The sequence below is a fragment of the Pyrgilauda ruficollis genome, unplaced genomic scaffold (genome assembly GCF_017590135.1).
Source record: "Pyrgilauda ruficollis isolate IOZ18807 unplaced genomic scaffold, ASM1759013v1 scaffold1, whole genome shotgun sequence".
In the NCBI taxonomy this organism is placed as follows: Eukaryota; Metazoa; Chordata; class Aves; order Passeriformes; family Passeridae; genus Pyrgilauda; species Pyrgilauda ruficollis.
Window position 1 is genome coordinate 7,406,339 of NW_024508100.1, and position 12,432 is coordinate 7,418,770.

The 12,432-nt window shown below is 36.3% G+C and overlaps 1 protein-coding gene across 1 annotated transcript in view; it reads left to right on the forward strand.

Annotated features, from left to right (window-relative positions):
- The first annotated feature begins 2,030 nt into the window (after nt 1-2,030).
- Nucleotides 2,031-12,432, forward strand: part of JAKMIP1 (janus kinase and microtubule interacting protein 1) — an 86,663-nt gene continuing 76,261 nt past the window's right edge. Inside the window, exons 1-2 of the mRNA XM_041464300.1 lie at nt 2,031-2,189; nt 12,052-12,326. Of these exons, the coding sequence (XP_041320234.1) occupies nt 12,198-12,326 (129 nt within the window). The 5' untranslated portion in view covers nt 2,031-2,189; nt 12,052-12,197. The remainder of the gene's footprint in view (nt 2,190-12,051; nt 12,327-12,432) is intronic.

The window sequence follows — 12,432 nt, forward strand, 5'->3', positions numbered from 1 at the left end:
ACAGTTTAACTCCATGCCTAATTTTTGGCATTTTCATCTTGTGGCAGTCCTGCAGTGATGACAGGGTTATTAGGCTTAGAAATACTAGGAAATCGTAAACCCCCACTCTGTGTAACTGTTATTTCTGCAGCAAAATGCTGTTGATCCCTAGAAAAGACATTTTTATCTAGAAAGATACTGAGAATATAGTTGAGGTTTGCCAGAAAACTGTAGTACAGGAAGAAAACAAAAGCAGCAGTAACCCAGGAAATATCCTTTCCCAATGGCTATTTTGTTAGTTTGCATATTGAAATTGTTGCTTCTTTGCTACTCACAAACTTTGCTTGATTTGAAATATACCTTGTTATATTTAACATACTGCATAGTGAACACTTCCTTCTCTGAACAGAAAAGTATGACACTAAATAAGGCAAATGCTGTGGGAACTGACAGCTGTAGAATGAATGATTGTTAATAAAAAAGTTACGAAGAAGGAAAGAATAAAGTAAAAAGACCTAGGATATAGAATGAGTCTTAGGGTCCATCTGTTTTCTATGACACTCAAATACAGCTACTATTTCATTGTAGTATCTTTGACTTTAACACTTCACAGAATTTCATTATAGTGTAGTCATTATAAAGAAACATAAAGAATGAAAAAGAGTGTCTAAAATAATTTAATATTTGCTAATGTAATTAACTTTCATTATAGAGAATAATTATTTTAATTTGTAATTTCTAATTTGTAACTAAATATGTTTTGGGGCAACAGATAAACCAATATGACTACTAAATTCTGTCTTCTGTACCTGGGAGGGTAGTTCATCTTTTTCTTCTGACTGGATTTAACACTTCAGGGTAAATGCATGAGGAACTTCAATCACAGATTTATCTAAAAAGATTATCTACAGATCTAGTTAATCCTAACAGAAAGTAAATTATGCTGATTTTAGAAAGAATTAAAATGCTGAACTCTAAACCCAGCTGATGACTATTATCAATTGTCTTTCTGCAAAAGTAAATGTATTTTAATTTTTAAATTTCAAAAGGATGCTATTTAAAGATTATTATCCCCCATTGTCCTTTAGACTGCTCTGTTCCTGTACATCCAAACAGTGGAACACAGACTGAAAAATTGATTTAGACTTAATAGTTTGTTTAGCTGACTCTGCATAATAAAGATGAAATGTTCTAAACATGAGTCTTCAACAGCCAGTGTATTTTGGAAAGTGATTTCATCATGTGCCAATTATCTGTACCTATCCTAACAGCTGGAACTAGCTTATGAAAATTTGCACAGTGGGTTTTCATCTTCTGGATTGCTTATGCACATTTTCCCAGTGCTGTGGGAAAAAATCTTGCCTATCTGGTCCCTGTTTTTGATTATATTTCTTGCATGATGTCTTGTTATTTGTCTAGACTATTCCTGATCTCTTCCAAGTGTCTCCTCAGACTGGAAGGGCAAACACAAGCCTTCATGCAGGAATGGTGCTGCTATATCATGCAGCTGTGAGCTGGCACTTTGCTTTAGAGAATGGCTGGCTGCTTCTGTGAAAATTTAGGATTGCTGCAGCATGCCTGGCCCTGCAGTAGGGCCAGGCACATTTTTTTAAATGGCTTTTTCTTTCTTTTGCTGACTGATAATTTGATATTTTCCCTCTTTCTCTGAATACTGAAAATTAAACTTAGATAAACTTCGGTATTGCTCTCATGTTTCCATTTTTTCTTAGCATCCTTTGAACAAACAACCTGTGCTGACTGATCCTCTATACAAGTATTACTTATGCTCACTGCCATGAGATTACAGATCCATTACTCTCCAAACACAGAAAACAAGTACTATAACATGCTTGTGTCTAAAGAGATTTTCTTACTTGCAGATGTAACAAGGTAATACATTTGGGTGGCTGGTGGCTGTGCAGCTGCTGGCAGAATTCCCACACATGTTTTGCTGCTCGATAAGTCTGTCGTTGGTTATGGTTGTGTCGAGATAAGATAAGGGATGTTGCACTTAGTCATCTAAAAGTAATCATCTGTGTGCTGAGTGTTTGCAAGAGGTCTTAAAAAGAAAACTAAACAGACTTTTCTGACACCATGGAATGGGCTCTCAAATATATCAGGCTTGCTGTCCAGTATTAACGCACAGCAGATCTTCAGACTTTTCTGGAGCTCCTTGTATGTTCATAAATGAGTATGAATGGGAAAAAAAGGTATGAACTGTGAGAAACCTGTATCCTATGTGTTGTGCATTCAATAAACAGTAGTGAGAGGCCATAAACTTGGCAGTTCTGAGAATTCCTTACGATATTCCAGTTTACAGCACCTGGTGCTTTTTCTTGATGAATAGGCTCTCTCTTGGTTATGATTGTCTTTCTAGGTTTTTGTTTGTTTTCTCAGCTCTTCAGTTTAATTCATTTGTAATGTCAATATCTCCAAATGGTGTTTTGAATATTAAGTAGCTTTGATAATGGGATTTTGTTTTGGCAATATACGCATGCATGTGGGCAAAATCCTGCTTTATGCATAGCAGTGTGTAAACATTGATTTCTAGGAGAAGGATCTTGAAGGACTAATTTTAATCTCAACAACTACAACTTATCCATTCTGAAGGAAACCTGTCCTGTGCACAACTGCACATATTATATTTATACAGTTGTGCTGGATGTTATTACAACACAAGACAAAAATATGAGATTTTGTAGTAGAAGGGAGGCAGAGAGTATTTGGGCATTTCAATTAACTTCCAACAATCAGTGTAAGAATTAAAAATGCATACTCTCAGACAATGAAAGGAAACATATAACCTTCTTATTTACTGGTAAAGACTCACATATCCCAAAGGAAGCATCTAGAAATTTTCTATTCTTAATCCCTTACAACATTTGGAAAGTGTTAGTGAAGATCTTTCTGATGTTTCCAGATGTCTCTACTGCAAAAAAATTAATAAATAGTATGTGTTTGGAGTGTAGCCATTTGAATATATATGCCCTGGGAGGGGAATGAGCATGGTTCCACTTAAGAACTCCCAGTTTTCATGTCGTTCACTGAAACAGGCAGCATTTCAGCATTTCCCCTTTCATGTGCAAGGGCAATGTGCACAGGTAACAGCCAAGTCTTGGTTTACATGAAGCTTTCAGTTTTGCTATGTAGGAGGTGAAAAATTAGTGTTGCTGCCATAGCTGTGATAACCTTAACCTCAAAGGAAAATCTGATTCACCCTTTCAGCTAAAGTTTAGGGAGAAGGTGTAGAAAGAACACTTCTTGGCAATACTGATTTCCATATTTTTCCACCGAGTCTTCATTAGGACTAAGTTTGTCTGTAAAGTCACTGCCAGCACCCTAAATTTGAGGCTTCCCTCTGCCACCTCTTCTAGGGGACGAGGTGGGAAGAGGAACAGAACTGAACACCACTTAATAGCAGAAACTATGTGAATATATTTCTACACAACTGGATTCATAGATATGATTGCAACTGTGTCAAATTTACAGGATAATACAACTTGAATAAAGATTTTTGTCTATGGTCACAGATGATTTACAGCCATTTAGGCCTTCCAGAGAGTAGCCTTCTTTGCAGGCACCATGGCAAGAAGGAGGTTGTGTTCTGAAGCAATGAAGCATAAACATTTTTCATTTAACCATTGGGACTTTTGTAAGCTTTAGGTGGCATGTCTTGGCCTCAGCTTTCTGCAAAACACTGTACCATCTTCTGAAACAGTATAGTGAAATGCAATCGTGATTCTCAGTGAAGGAGAGACATTATATAGGTATAGAGACAGGATGTTATCTTTGGAATGAATAATAAATCACTTTTTAGTCCCCCTAAATGTCCAAATCAGCTTGACTATGACAGCACTCAGCAGTTTAGGGTGCACTGCTAGCAATGCTGTGCCCCCATAAATTGAATACCCCCATAAATTGTGTGCACAACTTGCCTACCAAAGCACTCAAAGTTGTATGTTCAAGTAGTCTGGTTCTGTCTATCCCTAATTTAGGAAGCTTTTAGGAAGCTTTATTTCCATATGTGTATATATATATGTGTGTGTGTGTGTGTTTGTGCATTGATTAATTTCTGAACTTCAGAATACTTTGGGGCAGTCTATTCTGAACAACAGAAAGTGTCACAGTCTATAGTGGTGTGCCACAGAGTATTTCTGGAGTTTTATATTTATATCTACTTGCCTGTTTCCCTCTTTTTAAGGTGAACCATGACTGAATGCATCTTTTTAACATTCTGAGGGATGCTATCCTTAAAATTATGATGTTGGTACATGTATCTGGATAAATATATTTTCTGTAACTGTTCTTAGCTGCCACATTCAACTTTTAGTATCTTCAGAGAGCACATTTGTATTTCTGGTGGCCAACTTGCCAACAGCATTTCCAACAATCTGGAATGGTTTGAATCAAATTTGCTGGCAGTTACCAGAAGGGTATTTTATTTGTAGTCTTCTCACGGTGGTGAAGTGTTCTCTATTTGTAGATATTGGAAGATGGTTGCACAAAGAGTTCACAGTTCAGTTTCTGTTCTGTACTTTTCTTATGCTTTGTCATGTTTGTCTCTGTCCTCTTTAACCGGAGAGAGAAACAAAAGTTTGTCTCCAGGCTCTTGCTGTGTTAGTATCTAGCTGTGCTTTTTACTGCCTGTAGTTTGTAGCCATTGCACAGCTCCCTTTCAGAGAGCTGAGAGGGGAAAGAAGCTTCTGGCTGAAACACCCAGTTTAAATATTTTATCCCAGGTGATGCAGTTGCATCAGCCAGTTCCCAGAGTGACTTAAACTCTGTTCACTGCAATGAACATGGCAGTCACTTAAGTTTCATTTCTCATTACATGAACCCAATCTCTTATTTCATAGTATTGTCCTCAGAATACATTTCTGATAGTCTTTCTGGAAGTGTAATGCCTATTTTACTAAGAGATTAAGTGATTTGGTAGAGAAAATACAAGGCATCTATGACAGAACTGTAGGTGGAACCAAAATCCATCAAGCCTTAGCCTGTGTGTTTCCAATAAGATAATAATAATAATAATAATAATAATAATAATAATAATACAGTTAGATTTGAAATTAGATTTCCATGTGGGGTTCAAGAACATTGAAGCTGAGCAGGAGTCCTTGATGCAGTAATCGAACACAAAGTTGAGGTCCTAAATTCTTGAGCACCTCTTTGGGAATTCTATGAGTCTTCAAAATATAAGCAACACCACTGTCAGTTCTGTAGTGTATATCCTTACTTTGGTCTCAGGAGCTAAGGAACTTGGCTTTAAAAATGGACCAGCATGGGAACTTTGGAAAAAATGCAGCATGTTCTTTTGTCAGTCTTCCCATATTACTGGACTAGGCTGATACCTTCATTTTGGCTAAGAGACCTGATTTTAATGAGAAGTTGTGTGAAAGTTGAGCCATCCCTTGGCAGGTAAAGAAGTTTTGTGATTGTTTCTTTGTGCTGCTTGATGGGCTGGTGCTGCTCTGCACAGAGCTGTGTGATTTTCTGTGCTGGAGCAGTGAGGTGAGAGTGTGAGCTGTCTGGCACAGCATGAGGTAGCTTGCAGACTTAGCAAAGGTAGTCAACAGCACAAAATAATTATTGAGATCAGAGATAGTGGAATGAAGTCGTGTCCCTTCTGCTTCACTGTTCAGCTGGTAACTAATATCACATCCAGAAGCACCTTTTCTCCTCCTTAACACTTGCCTGACCTCTCAACTCTATTCTATTGATTTACAAAATAATAAATATTCAAGACGCAATTAAGTGTTAGACAACCCCAGGTTTTCTCTCATTGAGATTCCTCCTCTTTCTTGAGCCATCAAATTGGGAATCTGAACCTCTCTCCCTAAACCTTTCAGTTGCCTTGTACATTTTCTACACAGCTGTCATCCCTGAATTTTAAATTTTTCTAGTTTCAGATTTTAGTTATTAATCTCTTTACAATAAAATAAAAATAATAATAGTGATGGGTTTAAAAAAATACCCAAGGGAAGCTTCCTGCAAAAATCAGCTGAGTAGCTAAACAAAACTGGTCCACTATAATCCAAAAGCCCAAATTTGACAGCTTGATTATATTTGTGGGGTGTCAGTGATAGTCAGTAAAGATATTAGAATCTGTCTCTGTATTTGCCATTTATCTAGCCCCAACTTAGAAATGTTGTAACTTGCCCTTTCTTCTACCTTCTGTTTTTGCTCTTAAATGTTCTGCTTTAGTGGGAATGCTGCTTCTCAGTGAGAGCCCAGGGATCTCCCTGCTCATCCCCAGGGCACGCTGAGAAGGTCCAGAGGCTGATGCCCTGTGTCAGACTGCAGGCATCAGGTCAGGGCTCCTGTCCATGCTGGAGAGAAGGGAGCTGGCCCAGAGATCAGGGGAACAGCTCTGCCTCTGGAGCTGCAGTGAGCCCTAAAGCACTGTGGTTGAGTAACAGAGCTGAGTTGTGAAGGTTGTGGAGGGAGGGTTCTGTTTTACCATTTTTACTTGTGTTTGAACTTTGCCTTTCCGTGCTAATGTCTCTTTTATTTTATATGTGTCACAGGACTCCTTTTTGTAGCATTTTGTCTTTTAATAGGGCTAATAGAGTGATATTAATGATTAATGATTAATGATTTGGTAAATCCTTGAAACAGTGCTGTAAGTGAAATTGGGTAAATATTAATAATGCAAATTCATTGAAGCCAATGAATATTTTTTATTTACTTAAAATAAAAAAAGTCCTGGAATCAAGCTCTTAGCTTTCTGGGAAGGGATTCAGGTTAAGTTTTCAGTAACTCCGTGCATGAAAGGGTTGTGTAGTGCAGAAGGGAGGGGTAGGATCCCTTCCCTTCCTCATGCTGTGTCCTCTTTGGCTCAGACATTCTTTTTTACTTGTGGTAATTCCTTTTAAACTAAGAGCTAGTTTTTTGGGGTGTTTTGGGGGGCTGTTCATGTCCTTTCACTAGAATGAAGCCATTCATATACTGGATGCTATCCAGTGGCATGGAGTAGGACCAATCAAAAATAAAAATTCAGTTTCACATGGTTGTAACTAGCGTATACACAAATATTTACACATTTGTGTGTGTGCATAGTATCTAAATGAGTTTGATTTTTTTTTTTTTTTTTTTGTTGGTGTCCAGTGACTTGGATACATATTTTAGTTGCATATGTTTTAGCAGATACACAGATCACAGGCAGCCAATTCACTGAAGAAAAAATGAATACATTGGTGAAATTAATTTAGGAAATTACCAAATTAGTTCTATCAACTGTATAAAGACCTGGAAGGCAGTGATTTGTGGTGGGAAGTTAAAACCTGGGTACTGATTCCTGAGGGCATTGGGAATTTTCTGAAAGATGTGGAGTGACAGAATCACAGATCACCTTTGCTGAGATGCCATTGAAAAAAATATGGAAGCAATTACAAACCTGGACTGAAGAGCTGAATGCTTTACAGATCCTGTGCTCATCCGTGGGATGTCACCTGCTGTGGAAATCTGAGCAAGTGTCATAAAAGCCTGACTCATGCTACACTGTAATCTCTACCAGGGAAAGCTCTGTTCCACCTGGCTCTGCAGGATTGTTACATTGAGGTCTTCTGGCAAAAAGCAATGAAAAAATGCTTATAGTTTCTTGGTGATTGCTTTCTGTGTAGTGTGGCCCTATAAGGTGTGTTATTAAAGCAAGATTGACTCAGGACTTTAGGCAGTGAATCTGAAAAAATGAATGTGGGCTGTTAGTTAACAACAAAGATGTTTCTGGTTTTATCCATCAAAAAATCAAGTGATATTTATAAAGTGTTCCACTGTAAGGAAACTGTATTTCCCTAAGCAGGCTATGATTTACAGTAACCCTTAAAGGTTCTACTGTTACAGAAATAGATCTGTCCTTGTGGGTAGCTACAAAGGGGTATCAGAAAGGTGACCAGTCTACAGTATACTTAGAAAGCTGTATTGATAATTTACATTCAGATTTGTTGGCAAGATGAGTATTATTGTACAATCCTGTAGAGGTTCTTCTGCTTTTATCCATTCAGTCATGTTTTATTACACAGAACTGAGAATTGAAGCAGTAAATGTAGGTCATCTGAACCTTGTGAGAAATGTGCCTTGGGCAGTGGCAGCAATGAATTTTGTCTTTCCCATAAAGTCACTGGTTGATTATCATGTTTTTTTTAAACTATAACATAGGTGAACTGCAAGTTACTTCTGAAGTTAACATTGTACCCATGTCCACTGCATTTACTACTGTCAGATGCTATGCTAATAAAATATATTTTAAACTTCATGAATGTACAGAATTGTGCTGTGTTGCGAGTGTACTTACATCTCATGTTCACAAGCACAGTGAGGGTTATGGGTAGCTGCAGTAGGCTGTGCAGAATTTAAAGATAAATGTTGAAATAAAAAAAGCTGAAGTAGAATGGTGCACTGTTTATGTGGAGGTGCAGTCTTGAGATGAGGCTTTATTATTTCCCTCCAGTAACTGAGTTACGGCTTGGTGCTTCAGCTGAGATGACTCACTGACAATTTCACCTTCCAAAAATTGTGCTGCAGCTGAGTAATGTTGTCGAAGTTTGAAATAAGGCTGGAATGCAGAATTTTGGTTGATATAATTTAGTAAATTTTTCATGATATAATGTTATCCATAATTATTACTTGATTTTATGGGTTTACTTACTTTTCCTGTTGATTACTGCTTGTTACTGAAAGACTCACTCTCTAAAGATATAATCCTCCCCATATTTTAGTGTACTTCATACAGGATCATGTTTAAAGACTTACATTTCTTTAAATTGACTTACTTTTCAATAGAAAGTATTGTTTCACAGATTAGATATTAAAAAAGTTCTTTTTTTTCCTTACCCTTATGTAATCAAAATTTATTGATTACATAAACTCACATTTCTGCAGTACCTGATTTTTCTTTTTTCTATTACATTGTATTGATATTTAACATCTAGAATCATCATATAGCAATTAATTACATAGTTTGAGGTCTTGTTTGATAAAATCAGAGAAGAGATTGAGGTAGTTATAAAAAGCATCCTTTAAATCTGCTAAGCAAATAGAAGAGAAATTGGAAGTTAGGGTATTGTTCAGCTGATTGATTTTTTAGTATGCTAAGAATTTAATGGATTTCCCAAAACATCTATAAGAGAAATCATATTAGATGTTTTGATCTTTTACAGACCAAACCCCCAAACTATTGTGTAGTTCAATCAAGTTTATTTATTTTGTTGTTTTTCTTCAATGACAATTGCCCCTATACCTATCAAGTAAAGTCAGAAACTTGGTATGTTCCAGAGAAAACACGCTGAAAATGTGACTTGTGCTTTAGAATCCATTACTCTTTCCTCTGTTTTTTCTTGATGTGAAATATAAAATACATTCAAATGATTCCAAGGTTTGCAAGAAGTGTGTAGAACTCAGAGTGCAGGAATTGGCTATTTTTAGTCATGGAGTGATTGTGGGATTGTATCCTGGTTACATCATAAATTTGCCTCTCAGCAGACATATGGGGAGTTAATAAATAGGTTGTTGGTTGTTGGTTGAAGCATCTGCGTCAGTAAAATTTTGTTCGTTAGAGAGGAGTGTTTTCTCCTTCATTTTTTCTCACTGTGTTTACAAGTTGTTTGGTGTTTTTTGGTTTGGTTTTTTGGTTTTTTTTTTGTCCTGACCTTTATCCAAATACCAAATGTGGGTAGTCAACTAGGAGGGAATCTGGGCACTCACTGGTTCTATGCCTTTCGTTTGGGAATCAGGATGCAGTCTCTGCTTCAGCCCCTGTGTGTCTGGGCTGTGTGCCTTTCTGGGTATATAGATAGTCTTTGTGTTGCCATAGTTCCTGCTTTTGAAATAGGTAGGCTGGAAAATGTATCTAGGGAAGAGTAAAAACGGAATTTTTTTTTTATGCCCACCAATGCAGCTTCATGGGTGGTTGTTTCTAGGTGTGGGTTTTTTTTTTTTTTTTTTTGTTGGTTTTTTTGTTTGTTTCTTTGTGAGGGTTTTTGGTTTGCTTTGGGTTTTGTTTGGTTTTTTTGTTGTTGATTTGGTTTTTTGGCTTTTTGGTAGTATCTTTTGTTTTGTGGTTTTAGAGAATTTATTATGTTCAGTTTGATTGGGAGGTGTTGCTTTTGGTCCCCTCCCCACTCTCCTTCCCTCAATGCCTATAAGACAGGAGGGTAAGTTTCTTCAAGTTCAAGCTTTTATTTTACTTGAAAAGGACAATTCTCAAATGTTGAGAGTTAAAGGAAAAAAATTGAGAGCAACGCCTTGAGAGTTTTTTTTAAATTCTGAAGAGTACTTCAAAGAATAATGCTAAACTCTCTAGTTTTAAGGCTAATTTGAGTATTAAATGTAATTTGAGCATCACAGAAAGTCCATAGATTAATAGCATGAAATGCCTTTATTAAAACAGTAATTCCTCACATTTATTCTACTCACCAAAGAGTTCCTTTTTTAAAATTTACTGTAAGAATATTGCTGATGTGTTTTTCTTGGATCAACTACTATGTGTAAAATCGCAATAGCCCCAGTGTTTATTTGTTTGGTAAGGTAGGTCTGATACATAATAAAATTAAAATGTATTTAAGTTCCTGGTTTTTTTCACAGATTATATATTAAAATGCTTCATATAATGAATATAAGGAACAAAGTGTTATTGAATAGGATGACTTGATAGATTATTATGTTTCAAAGGAAAAATATCTGATACTACAGAGAAAAGCAACTATTTCTCTTAAGTTACTTCAGCAAATAATTAGTAAACTTCATTTTTTTTCAATTGCTTTTTACAAATGAAAGAACTCAATGGGAATATTGTCAAACAGACTGAGACTTGGTGTCCTGAGTTCTGTTCACTTTTCATCTGCTTTGGCTCATCATTCTAAGCAAGATATTTAAATCACCACCTGCTTACCAGTGCTTGAAAAGGAGCATAAAACTGAGGTGTTTAGTTTGTCTCTACACACCCGAGGTATTAGTCACTAACCCTTTAGAAAGTATGTGCTAAGGAATGCATGGGATTTTCATTCTAATACAATTTCAAAATAACTCCCCATCAGTAGTAGGTTGGAAAGAGCAGCTTATTGTTTGATGGCAATTTGATAACAATTTTCATGGAAATATAATACTTCAGTAATGTCATTCAGTTTTAAAGAGGAACCTTTCTGGTTTGTCTAAAATTTAATGATGAAACTATATGAATATTTAAAAATGTGCAGATAACATGGGTTTGGAAAGTAGTTCAGCACTGAGCACTTGTCCCACAGTTTTGTTTCGTGGAGTGCCAGACTATTCTGACTATTCTTAGAGGAGAGCAGCAGAGCAGAGAGGAAAAAAAAATACAGATTAAACTTCTATACTGACTAGTCATGAAGCAAACTAATCATGGGATTTCCTAATTATCGGAATTAGGGTTCTTTGTCTGCTATTGATGTTCTCCTTGAATATTACATAAAGCTGATTTAAATAATTGAATACTTTTTAAGCTTAGAGCATACTGGGAAATGAAAATGAAGTTAAATACTTTCTTGTTTCCATTGTAGCTTTTCAAGTAGTATCAGCCCTGAACATAAGCAGGTTACAGATAGGGTATTTTAAGAAACATTTTTAAATGTTTTTCCAGTTTTGTGATACCTTTTTAATAGATGCTGATGATGTGAAACTCAATGATAATTACGAATAACACAATTATGCATTATAACTGATACATTAGGGAGAGAAGTACTTTCTTCATACTACAGAAAATAAACTATTCCCACTGAAACACTACCTCAATTAATTTATGACTTTCTCTCTGCATCTTGGGAATTCTGAGCATGGTTCTAGTCAGGTCTTGAATAAGATATAATTTCTGTTTATATGCTATATTCATCAGAAGTGTTAATACTTTTATTTCTGTGAATAACAGAATAGAGTGGATAGAGTTTAGAGATGGTGAAATATTATGTGACTTCTTATCTGTTTCTTTCAAACTCTGGTACACTATGAAGTATAGTATAATTCAAGGAAGTCCAGTGTGCTTTAAAAATGGATGTTAATCTGATTGATTCTGCTCAATGCTGTAGCCTAATTCTGTTCCTACCACTTTGCTTCTTCCAGGCCATGAGAGACTGCTCCCATGATGGCAGAGACTTGTATGAAGGGGTTTGTTGACCACTGCACCACTCTTAAATGCTAAAAGCAGAAAGCACTAGCTGGTAGCTCAGTGTGGAGCAAACATTTTATTTTAAACTTCAAAAACAATTATGTCAAAGAAAAGTCGTGCCAAGGGAGAGAAGTCCGACATGGAGACTGAAGCCCTGCAAGCTGCTAATGAGGAGCTGCGAACTAAGCTAACCAACATCCAGATAGAATTTCAGCAAGAGAAAACCAAGGTATTTGTCTCTATTTTGTGATCATTCTTTTAACAGTAGCACTGTTAGAAACTAGCGGAGTTTGATGCTAAAATGTGTTAGTTGTAAAAAAAAAAACATGAAAGAA